Source organism: Typopeltis vanoorti, chromosome 6 (genome assembly GCF_054136105.1).
Source record: "Typopeltis vanoorti isolate ZY-2024b chromosome 6, IOZ_Tvanoo_1.0, whole genome shotgun sequence".
In the NCBI taxonomy this organism is placed as follows: Eukaryota; Metazoa; Arthropoda; class Arachnida; order Uropygi; family Thelyphonidae; genus Typopeltis; species Typopeltis vanoorti.
In genome coordinates, this window is record NC_143554.1 from 91598767 (window position 1) to 91621476 (window position 22710).

Sequence of the window (22710 nt, forward strand, 5' to 3'; positions counted from 1 at the left end):
AATGTGGTTCAGTAGTTAGGGCATTGTTATCTGAACTGATTAATTTTGCCCTGTTATATAGGGATTTTATAATCCCATATTGTTGAGAGTAGGACTGATTGCTGGTGAATGTATCTACCTGTAGCTTTTCTGCAAACAGAGAAAGCCAGGGATCCATCAGGCTAGCGTGTAATCAGAATGTCTAGGAAAGGGAGATTATTATTATTTTCCTTTTTCCAAGATAAACTGGAGCCTGAGAATTAACATGAACATCATTTTTTAAAATTCACCTTTTGCCAAGAAATTATCATCTTGTTTAATCCTTGATCAAAGTTTGATGTGAAGAATCTTCATGACTAGGCCACTTGAATATAGAAGTTAATCATTTAGCATCAATTGCCTTAGTATCCTATAATGCAAAGTACACTTCCTTTTAGTGTATAATGCTATGCATTTAGGATCTAGACTAGTCTCAACTTATTATTAGGATCTCATCAGTGGAAGCAACATAGGAAGACACCAAGGGTGAATTAATGTAGAAATCATATACTTCTCATATGCAAGTAGTAAAAAGGTATATCACCTAATTATTAAAATACTCTGGATCAGAGATAGTTGTAGAAAGTTTAAAAGAGAAAATGACATAAATGTATGTAGGATGAAAATAGAAGATTGGGAGATATGAATAGAAGAGTGTAGAAAAATCGAATGAAAGACAGCTGAGTGAAAGAGGTAATGAATGATTTGAGAGCAGCACTGTATTGGGATCCCATTATTAGAGATGTGATGAAGGAAAGGAGAGGTGCTGTTCACAATAGCTGAAGAATTATGTCTGCTTATTGAGATTCAAGGGAGGAAAATACTGTGATATGAGTCTCTGGTGGAGTGAGGAAAACAGAATGGAATATTTAGTTGGATATGTTGCTATAGTCCTGAGAATATGGGGGGGGAGACTAACATATGGTAATGGACAGGCAAATTGGCTAAGCATACAAGAAAAGGGTAAACATTATAGGTGATTTTAATTTTGATAATATAAAGACTGGAATAAAGTGATCACATCTGGAAACAGAGTGCATGTGGAATGTGAAGTATTTTAGGGCAATTCTCTTAGGCAGTATGTAACAGAGGGAACAAAAGGATTGAGAGCAGGTGTATTATCCTCTGATGAATTGGTCTTCAAAACAGAGTTTCTTTTTTTTTTGTGTAGAAAGCGGTTGTTTAATGGAATGCACTGAACAGGAGTGTAGAACATTCTACAGAACACCATCTTGGTCACTTTTCTCTGGATCCTCCTCCACCACCTGCTCATCCTAAACTCAGGTAACCTGAGCAGCACAGTAATCCAGATGTGGTTGTATCAAGGCCTCAGAAAGAGGAATGATAACTTGCTTATCACTGCTGGTTAACGTATTCTTTAATAACCAACTAATCGTATAGCTGCCTTGGCCACCTTTGCAATATGGTATCTGAACTTCAACTCTCTATCCATCAGTACTCCCATATTTCTACTTCAATTTCCCAGAATAGTTTTCCATTGATGTGGTACATAGCTTATAATCATTTTATATTAAAGTGTACAACTTCGATACTGAAAACTTTATGATTTTCATGCTCTCTTCTATTCCTTCACAACACACTCACTTTTGATCTGGTAACCCATTAACAACTAGCCTGACCTCTGGTAAGAAAAAAGCTAGCAGGATTCTAGCTTTGGTGTAGTATAGCTACATCAAAGTTAGAGTTCTGCTATTTATATGGCTAGAGATCACTATTAGTTAATTAATCAAAAACATTCAAAAATACAGCATTAGAAGTGGCCAAATCAATATCTGAACTTACTGAAATTATCAATATCTGAAAATTATTATTATTATTATTATCCAGGCCTCCGTAGAGTCAAAAGACTCGTCGTGGGAGGTCGTTTTTAGGAAACACAAAGTTTATCACACCACTCCTTGAACCCATTGACCGTTCCCACTCCAACCACTCTCTCAGTCAATGCATTCCAAGGTTCAACCACCCTCCATGCAAAGAAACCACTCCTCACCCTCTTGCGCACAGCCTCCTTTCGTAACTTCCAGGGATGGCTACTTGTCATCGCTCCTTCCCGCCATGAAGTGAAAGAACTCTACAATATCTACCCTGTAACTGCCTCTCAACAGTTTAAAAGTCTCAATCATATCACCTCTCCTTCTTCTATCCACCAAACTCTGCCGTCCACATTCTCTCAATAGATAGATCCTCATAACTCATATTGTACAGTCCTGAAACCATCATTGTTATCTGCCTCTGTGCACTTTCCACAGTCAATTTATCCCCTTCAAATCCTAGGGACCAAATCTGAGAACAATAGTCTAAGTGTGGTCTGATCAGGGCCTTATACAACGGAATGATAACTCTTTTATCTCTGCAGGTCAGCGTCCTCAGTATTGCAGCAATCCCTCTGAGTCACCCTCACTAATATGCTTTGCAATATGCTCCCTGAATTTCAGTTTTCTATCAATCATCACCCCCACAATGGATCCCAACCCTCAAGACTTTACATTTTGCTGCATTGAACCGACACCCCATTTATTTGCCCATCTGTCTGGTTTATTCAAATCCACTTGCAATGCTGCTACATCTGCACTATTACTGATAACCTTTCCGAACTTCACATCGTCTGCAAACAACTGAATGTCCTCTTGCAATCCATTGACAATATCATTGATATAAAGATTGAACAATACAGGTCCCGGTACTGAGCCCTGTGGAACCCCACTTGTAACCTTCTGCTTCCTTGATATTGCCCGATCATATACAACTCTCTGATACCTATCAATCAGCCAATTCTGAATCCATTTGACTAACCCGATTGTAGAGTCCTGAAGTAGGGTTACTGGAGAACTTGAAAGAGAAGTTATGCAGACTGAATGTGTGTGCCATCCACATTCTTAAGATTTTAAAGCCATCATTATTGTTCAGTTGGGGCGGGGGGTTGATTAGAATTTCACAGGCTTCTTTAAATTTACAGTTATACCAAAGTATGGTATGATATGAGGAACAGCTACATTTTTAGTCATTTCAGTGTAGAGTGTCCAGAGCATGAATCAGGAAAGCCCACATTTTGATAATTATTAAATTTGATGTGTCATTTTGGGAAGAGTCACTACCCAGACTATTTTTGACCTTTATTGAGGTCTTATCAGTGGGAGCCAGATCCAGAGGTGATACTAAGGTTGAAGTAATGCACAAGTCATATTTTTATATACAAATTGCCAAAAGGTGTCACAATTTCTTAGTAATTTTAATTTATAGTATAACCAAGTGGAAAAACTTTCAACAACTATCTATCTTTAATCCAGAGTATTATAATAATAAGGTGTGACACCTTTTGGCAACTCGTATATAAAAATATGACTTCAGCATTACTTCAACCTTGGTATCACCTCTGGATCTGGCTCCCACTGATAAGACCTCAATAAAGGTCAAAAATAGTCTGGGTAGTGACTCTTCCCTTAATGCATAACATTATACATGTCTGCAAGGAGATGTGTTTTGCATTATGGGATACTAAGGCAAGTGATGTGAAGTTATACTACCTTTACCAGAAGATGCCCCAGTCCTGAAAATACTTCAGGCACAAACTTTGTTTGCTTACACATGGATAAAGGATTAAACCAAGTATATAATTTCTTGGTATCTTTAATTTATAGTATAACCAAGTAGAAAAACTTTCAACAAAAAAAATTGTCTTCTTGTTCTTTCTATGTTTTACTGCATGTCCTTTCTGTTAAATCCAAAGTTATGCAAAGGAGAAAGAATCTATGGTTTCAGGATATATACAATTAACAGACACTTAAGAGAATTTCCATATTTGGGTGATATATTAAATTAACAAATAACCTACAGTCCTCAATTTAACAGGGCATTCAACGATTATAAAAAAATGCTGATTGCTACAACAATAGTCTGTTAGTTTTCTTACCATGTTTCAAGATTATGCTGTAGTTATATCAAGTTCTCTACATGAAATATTCATTCAAAACATAAATATGAATATGCAAATATCTTCACTTTGCACAAAACCAACCAATCCCAAGAATAAGTAATATTTCAGAATTAAAACAGATGCATAATTACTTGATATATTTATAATATAACATTAATTCTGTGAAAGTTTCTATGAAAGCACTTCACATTGAGATAGTTCAAAAAAATTAATTTTTCAGGAAATTACAGCAAAACATTGAAACTAATAGTTGGCAAATATGAAAAAAATAAGCCAATCTGATGTAGGAAAGTCAAGTAAATAATAATCAAGTGCCAGGCATATGTGCAACATGAGTGAGATACACGCTCAGGCCACCATGAATGTATTTATTATTATTATTATTATTATTTGACATCTCCTGGGAGTCCAAGGACTCATCAAGGGAGGGCACTTGCTTTACAACTCACTCTCTCCACTACTCAATCCACCATCTACCCCCGACCACCACTAGTATTTCCACAGACACTCATAAACATCCATGCCCATGGAAGGATTAGAAATCAATGAATCACAAATTCTTTTTTAGTTAGGGTATTTAGCATGATCATAACCTCAGATAAGGTCATTATTATTATTATTATTATTATTATTATTATTACAGGGATATCTTCATGCAAGACTGTTTTTACACTTTTCCTGAGGTGGGCGAGGCCTGAGGTGCTAGAGTGACATTAAATGTTCTTACACTTTTCCCGAGGTGATAGAGGACATTAAATTGTCCCAAACAATGAGATGAGCAGCTGGAACCATTAAATTGACCCTAATTTTTTTTTTTTTGGGGGGGTGGATCCCCAGCTAGAGCCTTGTGTGCCTGTGCATAAGTACAGCCCTTTCTCCATGTCAGATGAGTCTTTGACTCCATGGGGTCTTAGGATGATAATAATAATAATAATAATAATAGATTCATTGTCAGGGTACTCAAATCTACCTGGCAATCCATTCAGTACACCACTCTCCAAGCAAAAAAAACTAGTCTGCACATCTTTCCTAACCACATGCTTACAATTTTGAAGGGTGATCCCCTAGCTCTCTCTCTCTCTTTGTCATATATTATTATTATTATTATTATTATTATCTGAGACCTCCAGGGAGCCAAGTACTCATCAAGAGAGGCTGTAAATTACCCAACCCAGCTATCATACCTTCCCTTAAATTCATTTATACTAGATGCACTCTCTACCCATAAGAGCAAATTATTCCACTCACTCACTCACTGCTCTCTGGGAGAAAAACCTAGCTCTTAACCCTTTCTTGATTGAGAACAACCTTAACTTCCATGGATGCCCATATTCTCTCCCTGCCTTCCAGAAAAATTTCATCATTTGAAATGCTATAACAAGGGTGTTCAACCAGTCTATCACGGAGCGATTTTTGGTTGATTTCTTGTGTATTCCTCCTTACAAATTTTAATTAAAACTGAAAACATAATATTTTATTTATCATTATTTTGTATTATTTTTAATTCGCTTTAAGTGTATTGCTATTGTTTATTTATTTTTCGTTAAAATTGTCAAATCAGTAATTTTCTTATAAGTCCGGGTAAACGAATTCATTTGGATCAGTGGAAGTCAAACAGCGAGCCGAGTGCATACTATTATAAGCAAAGTGTAAAAACTCGATTTTAGCTTAAATATTAAATATTCCAAAGCACATTACATCGATTTTTACTTAGGTTAAGCCCCATGTGAATATTGTAAAAAAATAAACTTTGTTTGTCTCGGTATAGTTTGTATTAGATGTTTTTGTAAATAACTCTTTTGAAGCTAACTGTATATACTGCTTTAATAGGAATATGTTAGAGTGTTAAAAAGAAAGACAATGTTTTTGTTGCAGAAGCTGTACATGGCAGCATTAGAAAGATTGTTATTGAAACCTGTATATATGAGAAAGGCTTGCAGTAAACATCTCCGAAGTCAGTCAGAAAGAGTTCAAACAACTTTCTGATGGCCGGCAACTAAAAATCAAAAGGAAGCGTAGCAGAACAAAAGGCATGCCGAACTTGAAACTTAAGATGAAAGACTCATACCGATTCTTTGGGGGTTGCCAAACTTCATGCGAGGTCTCAGAGGAGGCTTAATAAAAAGGGACTAAAGCAAGCAGAAGGGGTCCCAGTTCCAGAATTCATGTCAGAGAGGAGGCCGCCTGGTCCAGAATCACCGTTAGAGAGACTGCCCGGATCCACGTTGCTTGAGAGAGGAGTTTCCAGCTTCCAGAAAGGAGCTTCTTGGTTCAAGACATCACTAGAGAGAGAGAGAGACTACTTCTAGGCTGCAGACAAGGTTTCAAATTGCCGAAAGGAAGAGTTCCAATTGCAGGAGAAAAGTTTCCAGGTCAGGTTAATGTCAGACATTCACCAGTGTGTTGCGTTTTCATTACAATTTGATGAATCAAACGACTTCACTGATATTGCTCAGTTAATGGTAATGGTATTTTATTCACATGGTATTTCAAGATTATCAAGTAAAGAAGAACTTTTGAAAATTATACCATTATTGGGAAGGACTAGGGGAGAAGACATTTTTTCAGCATTTGATGAATTTGTTTCATCAAATGTTGTGATGTTTGAAACAACACAAACTTCCGCTTTTTAAACTTGTGTCTATTACTACTGATGGTGCTCCTGCAATGATAGGTAATAAATCAGGCTTCATTTCATTATGTAAAAACAATGACAAATATCCTGATTTTTTAACGTACCACTGTATTATTCACCAACAAGTACTGTGTAGTAAAAGATAAAACACAAAAGATGTTTTGGATATTACATTTAAAATTGTAAATTCTGTTCGAGGAAAAGCCTTGCAACAGCGGTTATTTAAATTACAGGCAGATGATGATAGGGAACTTCTGTTGTATAATAATGTTTGCTGGCTCAGCAGAAGTCAAGTCAATTTTTAGAAAGATTTCTTGTATTAATTAAAGATATAAAAAATTTTTTGATGAAAAAGGAGATATTTATCCACAATCGAGTGATAAAAGATGGTTGTTACACTTGTCATTTTTAGTAGATTTCTGTACAAAATTAAGTAATTTAAATTTAGAGTTACAAGGTAGAGATAAAAATTTAATTGACATGTTAAGTTCAATAAAAACTTTCCAACAATACTTACTTTTATTAAAGAAAAATATAAATGACCATGAATTTAGATATCTCCCATATCTATTAAAATTTTTTGAACAAAATCAAAAAATGCTTCACTATGATTTAAAAGAATATATTCGTGAAATAGAATTAGTTGAGGAAGAAATAAATTCAAGATTTAAAGATTTTAATAAAACTGAAATGATTGTATCTTTCATCAATAATCCATTTCAAGAAAACCTGAACATCGCAGAATTTTCAAATTAAATTAGTGGGCTGTTTGATATAAACCAAGCTGAAGTAGAACTTGAGATAATAAACATTCAGAATAGTTTACATTTAAAATCAATAAACAATGAAGTAATTTGGAAGTATGCACATAAAAAATTCCCAATATTAACTGATATTGTGCGAAAAATTCTGTCATGTTTCGGCTCGACATACTTGTCAGAATCCGCTTTTTCAAATATGACAGTCATAAAAAATCAATTAAGAAACCAAAGTACAAATGATCATTTGGATGATTGTCTGCGATTGGCCACTTCTTCATATCAACTTGACTATGAAAATATTGCGAGGTCCAAATAATGCAAAATTTCACATTAACATTTTTTTTTTTTAAAATTAACCAGCATTTCTTGTAACTTGTGAGTTTGTAATCAATCTGTTGTTTTTTCTAACTTTGGTTTTCCAAAATAGAGAAATAAATATTTTATTCCAATATATTTGTTTTTTTTTGTTGTATTAAAATAATTAAAAGTGATAAATATATTTTTAAATACACAAGTAAAGTTTTTAATTGTTGTGTATTTTTTTTTAGTTGTTTATTTGTGCGTAATCAGATATCAGGTTGGGGGAAAGTGATCTATATAAGAGAGTAGATCGCCGAATAACTTTTTATAGAAAAGTAGCTCGTGTAGTAAAAAAGGTTGAACACCACTGTGCTATAACACCCATTCAAAAGTTTATAGACCTCTACCATATCACTCCTCTTTCTCCTGTTAACCAGAGTCTGTAATTCACATACTCACAATCTGTCCTTAGATGGATGAGCAGTAGTATCAAGCTTGATCTGCATAAAAAGAAGATGTTATGGAGAATGTACAAGGAGAAATGCGATCAGTACACCCATGAGCATTACAAGGCTTAAGCTAGGAAGGTTACCAGAATAGTAAGAAAAGCTAAATCAGATTATGAGAAGACGATCAAGGGTAATCCCAAAGAGTTCTTCTGCTATGTAGCAAGTAAAAGGAAGAATGACTACGGAAGGATAACTTTAGTGGGTGCTGATGGTATTGAGGTGACAAAATCGGATGTAATAGTCAAGTTACTGAGTAATCACTTTTCAAAAGCCTATCACCCAAGTGAGGATATCTCTGTACCTGTAGCAGTAACTAATGTGAGAATTGAAGTTAAGAAATCAGAGGTATTTAATATATTGCATCAAAATTTAAATGCAAACACTGCTGTAGGTTTAGATGGAATATCAGCTCAGGTATTGCATGAATGTGCAAAGGAATTGTCAACCCCTCTTACTTGAATATTTAACTTAAGTTTCAACTCTGGTGTAGTCCCTAGGGAGTGGAAGTTATCAAAGTGGTTCCTTTGCATAAAGGTGGCTCTAAGACTGCGGTAGTTAATTACATACCAATCACCATCTCAGGAGTAGTGGTAAAAGTATTGGAAAAGTTGGTTAAAGACAAAATTCAAGAATGGGTGGATCAGGATATAATACTCTATAGAGGCCAACATGGTTTTGTTAAAGGAAGATCCTGCCTTAGCAATCTATTAACTTTTTATAATAGAATGACATCTAAGTTGGACAAAGGAAATGGTTACACAGTGATACTTCTGGATTTTGCTAAGGCTTTTGACCCTATGGAGCACTGTTACACAAATAGGAGCAGATGGGAATGGATACTAAATTGGTGATATGAATAGGAGAATGGCTCAGGGAGAGATACCAGAAGGTGGTGTATAGATGAGCAGAGTCCAGGATGAGGCAGGTGACCAGTGGTGTGCCTCAGGGCTCTGTGCTTGGGCCATTGTTGTTTAACTTGTATATAAATGATATAGGAAATGGTTAAAGGGAGATATTCAGTTGTTTGCTGATTATGCAAAGTTGGGTAGCGCAATAAAAAATCAAGTTGATTTTGAAAGTTTGCAGGATAATTTAAATAAGCTGGTATAATGGGCGAAAGTGAGTGCCATCTCCGATAGGAGATGGCACTCAAAGAAGAAGAAGGTAAAATGGGCAAAAGGTAATGGATGTCAGTTCAATGTGGAAAACTGTAAAGTTATGTATTTTGGGATTAAAAGATTACCAGCTGTGTACTACATTGATGGAACAGTACTCCAAGAGATTGATGAGGCTAGGGACTTAGGGGTGTTGGTAGATAGGGAGATGAAGTTCAGGGGACACATTGTTAAGGTGTCCAAGATTGCACATAGGATTACTTGGTTGCTGAGGAACAGACTGACATCCAGAGATAAAGAGGCTATTATTCCCCTTTATAAAGCGTTGATACTTCCACATTTGGATTACTGTGCTCAGGTCTGGTCACCCAGATTCCTTGGAGATGAGGAGGCTATGGAGAGGGTTCAGAGAAGAGTGACTAAATTGATGAGTGATGTAAAAAATGCTCCCTACATTGACAGATTGTGGATTGCAGAGGTTGGTTGATAGGTGGAGAAGAGGGGATATGATAGAAACATTTAAATTACTGAAAGGTTTTTATAGGATTGATGCAGGGGAAATGTTTCAGCTCTGTGATAGTAATGGAAGAACAAGAGATCATCCCTGGAAATTAAAGAAGGGTGTGGTTAACAAGGGTGTGAGAACAAGGTTTTTTGCCTGGAGGGTGGTGAATGAGTGGAATTCATTCCCTGACTTAGTTGTGAGTTCTTCGTGTGTAAATGAATTCAAGAAGAGATATGACAGATATTGCTTTGCTAGTTTGGGTCTCCCACGATGAGTTTACTGACTCCATGGAGATACCCATAATAATAATAACTCTTCTTTGCACCCTTTCCACAGCTTCTTTATCCCCTTGGAACCTGGGAGACCAAATCTGCACACAGTAATCCAAATGTGGTCTTATCAAAGCCTTATAAAGAGGCAAAATTACTTCTTATCCTTACATGTCAAGGTTAGCTTCAACATAGCAATTATCCTCTGAGTTGTATTTGCAACTTTTGCTATGTGACCTTTGAACTTTAAATTCTTATCCACTAATATACCAAGATCCCTTGCCTCTTCAGTTTCTTGTAGCATAACTCCGCTAATATAATATGCCGCTCTCTAATCTGGAACTCTAATCACACCAAAGTGCATAACTTTACACTTACCAACATTAAACAGACAGCCATCAGCCATTTTCGTTTGTCCAGATTTCCAGTCTATTTAAATCATTTTGTAATTGCTGAATATCAGTAGCATCCCTGATTGCATTGCCTATCTTCGCATCATCAGCAAACAATTGCAAATCTGATGATAGACCCTGCTTAATGTCATTTATATATAGATTCATCAATAATGGCCCAAGGATTGAACCCTGAGGTACACCACTAGTTACCTTAAATCTGGGAGATTCACACCCACTATATAGCACTTTTTGATATCTGTCTGACAATCATCCCCTGATCCAAGTCAATAGATTATGTTCCAATCCCATATTCTCCAGTTTAGACAACAGCCTATCGTGTAGTATCCTATCAAATGCCTTAGAAAAATCCAACATTATCATAGTGCATCCTTTCCATTTATCCAACTTGGCCGTAACATTGTTATAAAATATGAACAAATTTCTAAAACATGACCTTCCTTTAGTAAACCCATTCTGTTCTCTGCAGAGTATAGAATGCTTGTCTACCCATTTCTGTATGCAAGTTCTTACCAACTTCTCTAAAATCTTCTACCACACCAGAGATACAAATAGGTCGGTAGTTAGACACATCAGTTTTTGCACCACCCTTGTGCAATGGAACTATCATACATTCCTTCCATTCCTGTAGAATCATTCCTGAGCTGAGACTCAAGTTATACAAAAGTGCAAAAGGCCTAGCCAATTCAGCTGAACATTCCTTTAACAAACGGGCAGATATTCCATCTGTCCCTATTGACAAATTCTTATCCAGGTTATGCAACAGCTCTTCAACCTCATTTTCATGAACTAACTCTTTATCCGACGTAGCAGTAGCAGCATGCACCATGCTACATATATTGATTGATATATCTTAGCAAAGTGAGCACTCATTAATTGAACAATCTCCTTAGCTCCTGACACTCGTCTACCATCTGCATTCAATAAAGTTATTCTTCCACATTCATCCTTTCTTTTGCTTGCGGCATAACGATAAAATTCTTTTGGATTGCCTTTAGCTTGCATGGTCAATTTCTTTTCATACTCAGTTTTAGCTTTTCTCACATTACTTGTTACTTTTCTGGCCTGAGCTTTATATATTTCATAATTCCTCTCATTCTTATTCTCACAATATTCTTTCCACATCATCTTCTTCTTGTGGATCTCTAGTTTAATAAGGCTGCACATCCATTTCACTGCCAACCTATTTATTCAGTAACTACTAAGAATTTCTATCATGCTTCGGATGGAAACTCTTAGTTCCCCTTGTTTTTGACTTTCAATTTAACTTTACAAACCACACACCTTTAATCTATCCTCATAGTGCATTCTATAGACGTGTCACCAGCTTGGTTGCTCATTTATGTGCAGTAGTCAAGATTTAGTCAATCATAGTGTTATAAAGAGGGATAATAACCTCTTCATGTTTTATTTTTAGCATGTTGTTCAACATCCAGGTAATCCTTTGAGCTATTTTGCCAACTTTTTAATATGCCCTCTGAACTTCAACTCTCTTTCGAATATATAATAATTTCAAATTATTATTAATATTATTATTACATGACATCTCCAAGGAGTCCCATGACTCATTGCAGGAAGCCATGCTACACTACACAACACCACAAGATCAACCAATCTATCGATACTGCACAATTTCCATGACTATTGAAAAAAATTCTATAAATTTTTTTTGTCTGTTAATTATGTGTGTTCTCTCAAAATCTGCTTGTTATGTGTTAATTAAAAGCCTCAGTTCATGGAGGGAAAAAACGTTGCAACCTCTATATGAGACTGGTGAACCAATCAAAACATACATGCCCCAAATTCTTCCAGATATGCTAGTAAGACATAAATCATGAGAATTCTCCTGGAGGAAAAAGCTAAAATAAGATCCAAGGTAAGCATACACAAATAGAAAAATAATTACTGAAAAAAGAGCCAAAAGGCTTCACTTCACTTCGAAGTGAAGCCTTTTGGCTCTTTTTCAGTAATTTTTGGTGCCTTTTGTAATGTGACACCTTTTTTAGCAACTCGTATCTTAAAGTACAAGTTCTGCATCACCTCATCCTGAGTATTCTTGATAATTCAGGATCATCAGTAGGAGGTAGATGAGACCTCAAAAAAGGTCGAAACCCAGTAGTGACCTCCCCCCCCTCAGGGCCACCCCAAGGAATTTTAACGCCCCGCGCAGTAGCATATTTTGCTGTCCCTTTTCCCTTATTTTTCGTATAGTTTATGCCAACTTTGCCGCCCCCAAAAAACTTGCTACCCTGTGCAAATGCACGTCTTGCACCATCGATAGAGCAGGCCCTGCTCCTCCCATAATGTATAACATCATACATCTCCGTGGAGATATGTTTTACATTATGGGAAAATACTAAGGACAGTGATCGGCGCTTGTTCCACCTTTACTACAAGTTGCCTTGTCACGAAAGGTTGGCGTACGCTTGTATCCGCCGAAACTTTTATAGTCTCTATATTCAGCTATGAAATAATGTTGGATTCAATATCCACTTAATTAAAAAAAAATATTAAATATTCTTATATTATGATAATAAAACATACTTACCATCTTTAATACTACACAAATCATACTTCTTTAAATTAGAATGATTGGACATATCTATGTACATTGTTGGAGTACCAAAAATACTTGTACATCTAAATTACAAAAAAAAAACCCATCATTTTTATATTTGCATTTTAATTTTTACATCATATTCTGTAATTAGATGATGAAGGAAGGATCATGTTTACCAGAAAACAGTAAAGACTACAAAAATAGTAAGAATTTCAAAAAAAAAAAAAGAAAAAGAAAAGAAAGAAAAAGTAAGAATTTAATTAAAAAAAAAAGTAAGAATAAGATATTTCTTACCCCCCCCCCCCCAGTAATATTCCTAGTGAAGATCATTTGGACGTTTCTGATATGATCAGGTTAGGTGTTGTTTCTTTATTTACAAATGTGCCTCTTTCTGAAAGCACTGAATTACTACAACAGGAATTTCCTTCAGACATTGTAAACATATTTGATTTTGTAATACATTCTGGTTATTTTTCCTTTAAAAATAAGTTGTATCAACAAATTGAAGGAACAGCAATGGGCAATCCTCTTTCTCCTGCTATCTCCAATTTCTTTACGGAACATTTTGAACAACGTATCTTTGACAACATTTCTCCCAGACCTACTCATTGGTTCAGATATGTCGATGACATTTTTGCTGTATGGAATGGCTCTTCGGATGAACTTCAACAATTTCTCACTAAGTTAAACGCACTTCATCCTAGGATCAAGTTAACCCTAGAAGTAGAATTAAATAAGCAGTTAGCCTTTTAGATATTCTAATTCTTCACCAACTAGATTGTAACCTATATTTCTCAGTTTATAGAAAGAAGACTCATACAGGTCATTATATCCATGTGGAATCTCATCACATCCCAGTCAAAAGGCAGGAACTATTAAAACACTAGTTCATCGGGCCCACTCCTTTTGTTCTTCAGACGATCTTTTACAGAAAGAACTACAATATATAACTTCTTCCTTTCTATCTAATAGTTATAAGAATTGCTTCATTAAAAGAACTTTGAGTAGTTTTAATATGTCTTCTTCAAACACAGAAGAAGTAACGCGCATTCCTATCCCTTATGTACAAGTGAACGTATAGCAAAAGTTTTAAAACCACTGAATATTTTTGTTGCCTTTCGACTGTTTAGAAAAATCTCCAACTTTCTCACTTCTCCTAAGGACAAGCTTCCACATTTTAATCATCCAGGTGTCTACCAGATTCCGTGCTCTTGTGGATTATCTTATTTCGAACAAACGGGAAGATTTGCCTCTATTCGGCTAGAAGAACATCAATCTTATATTGAATACTTTAAACCTGAAAAGTCTGGACTTGCAGAACATGCCATCTTCACTAGACATAGAGTTCGTTGGAGAAAAACAAGAGTTCTTCACAAAAATCAGTTCCTCGTAGAATGCCTTTATAAAGATACATGTGAAACTCTACTTCAGTCTCCTAACTTAAACAGATCCGACGGCTTATGTCTATCCCCTTTATGGGAGATAGTACTTTACAAATCAGCTAATCTTTCCTAACTTTTTATTGTATTGATTTTTTTTTTTTTTTTTAGGAAATTTATTGACCTTTTTAGTTATCTTACACCAGCTACTTAGGTGGCACTTTTTGGAATTGTCAGTTATTGTTTAATTTGAACTTAATATGTAGTGAAGATGCCTGTGACACACAGGCGGAAATTATACTATTAAATAATCTTTGTACATGAGTTTTTTCCGTTATTAATTTTGTATCGATATGTCTACTCATGGTATACCTCTTTTAAAACTTAATAAATATGGTATGCTCCATGGTGGACCAGTGGAGGGAGTGGATCTTTGGATGAGTTGAGTAAGCTTTTTAATTTTGCAGGAGGTTTAAAGGTCGCTTTAAGGTTGCATTTCTGAAGTATTCTATTTATTCTATCTGATGTCCCTTTAATTTAAGGAATGGTTATAGTTTTATTATAATCTAGTTTATCTTTGTTCTTTAATGAAGTCTTGTAGAGAAGTTTGGTGAGAGTGTTTTGGCTGTAACCATTTTTTAGGAAAGTATTGCTGATAACTTTAAATTTGTCTTTAAGCGCTTGTTCATTGGAGCAAATCTTCAAAGCCTTGTTTTTTAGAGTATTAATGACACCTAGTTTTTATGTTGGGTGGGGGTAGGAGTTTATGTGTATATGTTGGCCAGTATGTGTGGTTTCTGGTAAACAGTGAAGGAAAGACTGCCAGAAGGAAGACATATGACAAGTGTATCTAGAAATTGAAGTGTGTTCTGCTTTTCAATCTCAATTGTGAACTTTATGCATTTTGTTTAGGTGGCTGAGGAAAGTATCTAATGTCTGGTGGCCATGGGGCCAGATAGAGAAAACATTGTCAACGTATCTAAGTCAGACTTTGAGTTTTAAAGAAGAGGAATCTATAGCACATTGTTCAAAATATTCCATATAAAAGTTAGCAATGGGGGGGGGGGGGGGGGATAATGGCAAGCCCATGGCTTTGCCTTCTTTTTGCAGGTAGAAAGCATTTTGCCACACAAAATAACCAGAACGTAATACATGCGCAAAGAGTACTGTGATATCTGGAGGAAATTTGTCCTGTAAAAGAAGGATTTGTGTCATTGATTGGGACATTAATAAAGAGGGCAGTCAAAACTGACTAATAAATCATCTTTTTCTAATGTAATGTCTTTGATTATGTTTATGAAGTGTCGTGTGTTTCTGATATAGGATGGGGAATGACCTACCAACTCCGCTGGTAGGTCATTCCCCGTCGACGTTAATTTCTTGGCTAGGTGATAATTTGGGGTGTCTATACACGGTGATCGGCCGGAGTGGTGTGTTTTGTTTGCGTATCTTTGGTAGACCGTAAATTCTTGGAGAATGGGCATAGTGCAGAAGTAATTTTTTTACTGTATCTTCGGGCCATGTAGTAACTGATTTAAGTAGCTTTTCTGTTTTCTTTTTTTTTTTATTATATTGGTTGGGTCATAGTTAACACGTTGATATGTACTGTTGTCCAAGACTAGCAAATTCATTTTTTCTGAATATGTGGTTTGATTTAGAATAATGGTGGCACTGCCTTTATCGGCTCTAGTTACTATGATGTTGCTTGTTATTGTTTTCTTATAATTTACATTTAAAATGTTGGCAATTGCTAAACGTATTTTTTTTTGCTATGGTAGTTGATGACTCCCAGAATTGCCATTTAGATTTTTGGAGCCATCTGTGTAGATCTTTATTGAGTCAGGTCCATATTCCATTATTTTTGAAAGAACTAATGTATAGGTTATGTATTGCTCTGCGTAATGTTCCCTTTATCCATATAATTGTAGTAGTTTGAAAAGCTTTTCTTTGGAACCTTGTGATATGCCTTTTCCAGATCAACAAAAACTTAATTACAGATTCTTGTCATATTCCTATGATTTCTCAACTATTTGCTTTAAGGTGAAAATCTGATGTTGGCAACCTCTATTTGACCTGAACCCAGCTTGTTGTTCTTCAAGTTTCTCTTCCACAATCTTTCTCAACCTCTTTTCAAGTATACTTGCATAAATCTTACCTGGAACACTCAGGAAAGAAGTTCCTCAGTAAATCTCTCATTAAACTTTATTCCTTTTATATATATATATGGGAACTGTGAGAGCTCTACTCTAATCATCTGGAATTTGATCTTTTGACCAGGCCCTCTGATTTATGCAGTGTTGCCACTGAAAAACTTTTATACCTTCATATATAAGCATTTCTGGTTGGATATCATCTACTCCAGCTGCTTTTCCACATTTCAAGTTTTTGTAGTTTTTCTACCTCAAGTATCAATATGTACTCCTTTTTTTTGCATTCCTCTTGAAAATGTTCTAGTATGGTTCTGTCACTAGTTGTTTTAACAGTCTTTCAAAGTAATCATTCCAGACATCTAGGATATCTTATTTTCGGTTTTCATGTCACCTTTATCATCTTTGATTCCTTTTACAATATTCTTTCTTACATTTCTGAGCTTTTCAATAGCCTCCAGAACATTTTGCTACTTTTCTGATATTTATATTTTATATTCTTACCAGGCTCTACAAGTGGTCATATATCATCAAATTCTATAGTCTTACTGACATACCTCCTGCTCAACAGTAGCTAATCCTCCCTCCTCACTTCTCTTAAGTGCTGAATGATGTTATTATCACAAGGATGAAATATCTTTGTGAACTGCTCATTTAAAATGTCCAACAGCACATCCTCTGTGGTTATCATTCTACTATTTTATCCAAACAGTATCATCCATCCATAATATTCTTTCTTCCACTGGCCATGTATCAAAAAAGCTCTCTAGGATTTCTTTTTGCCTCATTAACTCAACTAACTGCTGCTGTTTTGCTACCTTTACTAAATGATTCACCTTTCTTTGTACTTTGTACTTGTTCTTTGTACTCCAACTGACTATTACATTTATCTTGCGATGACTCCATAATGCTTTCTTCTTCTTCTTCTTCTTCTTCTTCTTCCAAACTGCATGCTTCACCTTTTCATTCATCTATTTCACACCTATCTTATTTGATTCCCTGACCTTGAAACTCTAGGAGGAGGAACTGTCGCTGCCAGACAGTTCTCAGACAGGTTCCAAGCTGCACTGATCTTCTTTCCATGATTTAGCTGCAAGCCATCTTCCTGAGTTTGTGACAATCACTAGCCTAACAGCTCCACATATATCCCTTTTTTCACAGAAGTCCTCATATGGGCAGCTACCACTGCCAATCACTTCATTGTCTTTCACCAATTGGAGGGATATTTGATGCCTCATTTTTAATAATATCCTGAGATGAGACAATGAACTCCAAGAATCTTTATTCCCATGTACCCTCTGTTGTGTACTGCCTAAGGTATATGCCCCTCAAAAACTCAAGAAATTCAATTTTTCTGCTCCCCATATGCTGTCTCTTCATTTTAATGTATATTGCCATTATTAAAATATCCCATAATGATCACCCTTTTCTTATTAGCCAGGCCAATTCTCTCTGACACAGAATATACATCCGATTAATTAAGTAGCATTTATGGAAAGTGCAGAAAAAAGGAAAAATTTAACCAATATTAACAGCTTTGTGTGGCAAAACACATTCTTCTTAGTCATTAGATTTCTGCATCTCAGAAGAAGTCCACTGGAAGATTTGATTGACTCTGGTGTTGACTACCTATTCTCTGCAAAATAAATTACATCATGCTATGTTTCTTTCTCTAGTTTTTCTGTATATCTACTTTATACACAAAGTTGAAATTTTATGGTTCTGTTCCTTGTATACTATGTAAATAAGCAGGATAAAAACTCCTGCTTATTTACATAGTATACATAATATTTACATAATATCCACGATATTTTTTACATAATTTACATAATATCCATGACGTACCAAAAGGATAAGAGATGTCAGTAACAATAGGATGATTTACCATTATATAGTGACCAAGGAGGGTCTATGATGTGTTCACCTTGAACTGATAAAAGCCTCAACAGTTTCCTTTTGATAAAACCAGTCAAAAGGAATGTTATTTGCATGCTGGGATAATAAGGCAACTTATGTGATGCCAACATCCTTGTGCAACCTTTGTTTGCTTACAGTTGGGTAAAGGTTTAAACCAAGAGTATAATTTCTTGTCAAATATAACTTGTGTTGAAATGCTTTGCGATCTGAGTGACAAAGATGTAGTCAGAAAGAAATATCCTGAAAAATGTGCAAATGCTAAAGTGTACGAGGGTGGTCTAAAAATTTCTCGGCCTCGCCTCAACCATAGATGGCAACACTATCGGCAAGATTTTTTTTTTCTAAGTTGGTACATCTGTCATAAGCATCCATGTGAAATTGCAAGCAATTCTATCAAGTAGTTTGTTTTATACAGCTGTCTGAAGCAAAAGTGTTGTCTGTATCCCTTGAAATTGATAAACTTCAGTATCGTGCAGTTATAAAATTCTATGTAAAAGAAGGTTTAACACCAAAAGAAATTCATTTGAAATTCATAAAAGTTTATGGGCACTCTTCTCCTTCATTTTTGACAATTGAGAAATGGGCTGCTGAGTTTAAATGTGGCCGTGCCAGCCTTGAAGATGATCAACATAAAGGACATCCAAAAGTGTAACAACACACACCAGAAATCCTTTATCAAGTGCACGATATGGTATTCGATAACCAGCGAGTCAAAGTGCGTGAAATTTCCAAGACTATAGTAATTTCTAAAGAATGTGTAGGATACATTTTTCATGAAGAACTGAAAATGAAAAAGCTTTGCACAAGATGAGTGCCATGCATGCTCACAGCAGATCAAAAATGCACTCGCATAAAAATGTCCGAAAGTGCTTGGAACGCTTTAAAAAGAATAAAACTGATTTTGTACATCGATTTATTACTATGGATGAGACTTGGATTCACCATTACACACCAGAATCCAAACAGCAGTCAAAACAGTGGACAGAAGCCAGTTTTCAGCGGCAAAAGAAGACAAAGTTGGTTCCATCAGCAGGAAAGGTCATGGCATCAGTGTTTTGGGATGCTAAAGACATTTTGTTTATTAATTATCTTGAAAGGGTAAAACAATAACTGAGGAATTCTTTCTTTTAGGGTTACACGGTGATCAGCACTCATATTTGTAGATTTAGGGACTCAAAAACACACGTGTTGAACAGATTATTTTATTAATTACAAATAAAATAAAACTTGACGTTTCGACCTCTGTATCGAGGTCATCATCGGAAGAATACAACTGTATGCAGAACCAAGCTACATGCTCATGCTTTCTATACCAGTAAACTAAATCTACGTAGTTAATAAATCTTTTTTTCTAGCCTGACCTCTAGTGATAGAAAAGAAAAACAAACGAAAAAAAAATAAAATAAAATAAAATAAAATAATAATAATAAAAAAATATATATATATATATATATATATATATAAATTATAAATAGATAAATGCAACTACAATAAACTGTTAGAGTCCTCATGTATTAATATTCTGGATAGTTACAAAATGATTTCTTTCAGTTGCTATTGAATGTTCTAAACACTTCAAGTCACCAGGTTGTCTTCTTGTAGTGGGAATTTTTTTTCCCACTACAAGATTCCCACTACAAGAAGACAACCTGGTGACTTGGTGAAGTGTTTAGAACATTCAATAGCAACTGAAAGAAATCATTTTGTAACTATCCAGAATATTAATACATGAGGACTCTAACAGTTTATTGTAGTTGCATTTATCTATTTATAATTTATATATATATATATATTTTTTTTTATTATTATTATTATTATTTTATTTTATTATTTTTTTTTCGTTTGTTTTTCTTTTCTATCACTAGAGGTCAGGCTAGAAAAAAAGATTTATTAACTACGTAGATTTAGTTTACTGGTATAGAAAGCACAAGCATGTAGCTTGGTTCTGCTTACAGTTGTATTCTTCCGATGATGACCTTGATATAGAGGTCGAAACGTCAAGTTTTATTTTATTTGTAATTAATAAAATAATCTGTTCAACACGTGTGTTTTTGAGTCCCTAAATCTACAAATATGAATAACTGGGGAATATTATTCCAATCTTTTAACCAGACTAGATGAAAAAATTCATGAGAAAAGACACGGTTTGCAGAAGAAAAAAACCATCTTTCATCAGGACAATGCACCTGCCCACAAAGGTGTTTTGGCAATAGGAAAATTAAGGGATCTGCACTATGAATTGTTGGAACATCACCCTATTCCCAGATTTGGCTCCCTCTGACTTCTATCTCTTCCCAAAACTAAAAGTCTTCCTCACTGGTCAGCATTTTTCTTTGAATCAAGAGGTGATTGTAGCTGTAGAGGGGTATTTTGCAGATCTTACTGAGGACCACTACAAGGATGGGATAACGGAGCTAGAATAAATGTATTGGTCTTAAGGGAGATTATGTTGAAAAATAAAAATAATTTTGAAATTATAAATTCGTTTTTTCATTCTTAGGCCAAGAACTTTTCAGAGCACCATTGTAGCTGTCTAACATAGTGTCACAATTATGGAACATTTTCCTTGCTGTCCCTGATTTAGTAAGCCTCTGTAATAGCTGTCACTGTCCCTCTGGTTGGAAAGACCTAGTTTCAAAGCTTGTCTAGTATGTTTATAAGGATTTTTTATCTGTAGGTGAGTCAAGTTTCATATAGAGGTGATTTATTATTATTATTATTATCACCCCCCCCCATGGAGTCAAAGACTCATGGGGGGGGTGATAATCATCTAGGAGGTTGTATTATCATACACACAGCTCATCATACCGTGCTTTAAAATACCCAAATCCTCTGCAGATACCACACTCTCAGGCAAGGCATTCCAATCATTCACAACTCTGCATGCAAAAAACCTGCTTCTCACTACAAATTCCCTGCTCACACCCTCCTTATACAGCTTCCAAGGATGACCTCTGGTTCTCCCCTGATCTCCCACTGTTTTCTCTAGAGCCTCTCCAATATTGATCCTAAAACAACCCCTTATTAACTTGTAGGCCTCTATTATATTTCCCCTCTTCCTCCTATCCACCAGACTCTGTAAATTGCATCTTCTCAATCTTTCCTTAGTCATTCGCCTCTGGATCCTTTCCAACATCTCTTCGTCCTTCTGCAAACCAGGTGACCAAATCTAGGCATAGTAGTCCATGTGTGGCCTAATCAAAGCCTTATACACTGGAACAAGAATCTCCCTACTTCTACAAGTCAGTGTCCTCCACATCATTCCCAGAAGTCTTTGTGCTGTCTTCACGATTTTGGCAATGTGTCCCCTAAGTTTCAGATCCTTATCCACTATCATTTCGTTTTTCCTTCTAGAAACTTGGGTTTTTTCATTCCGCAAAATAGACAAAGGGCCATAATTTACTGGATAATACACTAGTCTCACAGCCTTAGATTCTCAGCAGTAATTTCAAACAAACTGCAGTCCTCACTTATTGCCATGCATTTTTATCTTTATGTACAGATGAAGAGTAGCCTGAAAGTGTGTTTGAAATTGTACAGGTTGTTGGGAATGGTATATAGATATATAACTGCTGAATGACATTATTTTGAAGTAAATCAAATATAGACAATTTTATTATTCTATTTTATCACAAAATAAATTACAATTTATTCATTATTGTCAATCAGTATTGAAAACAGTGCATAACCTTAATTCACAGTGTGTGGTGGTGGGGGGGGGGAGACATGATTAGTCTACATACCTGTACTGGTGAATAGCCTGAAGAGATTTCTCAGCATCAAAACCAGCAGATGGAAACACAATAGTGAACTTACACAATATAGATAATGTTGTTCCACCAATATTTCCAAAACAGTGAAAGAGAGGAACACATAGACAAATTATGGGTTTCTATAAAAACAATAAAAATTATTATTATTATTATCTCTTGAAGACCAAACTGCATGGAGGTTTATACTCCACTTTAAACTCATTTAGTGATATCTCCTCTGGCAGTGCATTCAACTCGTCCAAAAGGTGACTACCAAAATGTTCACTTACTCTCTTGCTCACCACATATTATATGCCTTTCAAGAATAGTTCCTTGTTCTCTCACTTTTCACTCTAAGAATAATAAAATAATATATTCAGAATTAAGCTGATATGCTTAATGAGGTGCCGAAGCAGGATATATTCATCATTGGAGGAGACTAGAATGCAAAGATTGGCAAAAATAACACAGGATG

At 35.4% G+C, this 22710-nt stretch overlaps 1 protein-coding gene across 1 annotated transcript in view; it reads right to left on the reverse strand.

Moving 5' to 3' along the window:
* Positions 1 to 22710, reverse strand: part of LOC150105703 (medium-chain acyl-CoA ligase ACSF2, mitochondrial-like) — a 347992-nt gene that overhangs the window by 127886 nt on the left and 197396 nt on the right. The window contains exons 8-9 of the mRNA XM_090394533.1: positions 22227 to 22375; positions 13029 to 13120 (exon numbers count right to left, since the gene is read on the reverse strand). Of these exons, the coding sequence (XP_090250659.1) occupies positions 13029 to 13120; positions 22227 to 22375 (241 nt within the window). The remainder of the gene's footprint in view (positions 1 to 13028; positions 13121 to 22226; positions 22376 to 22710) is intronic.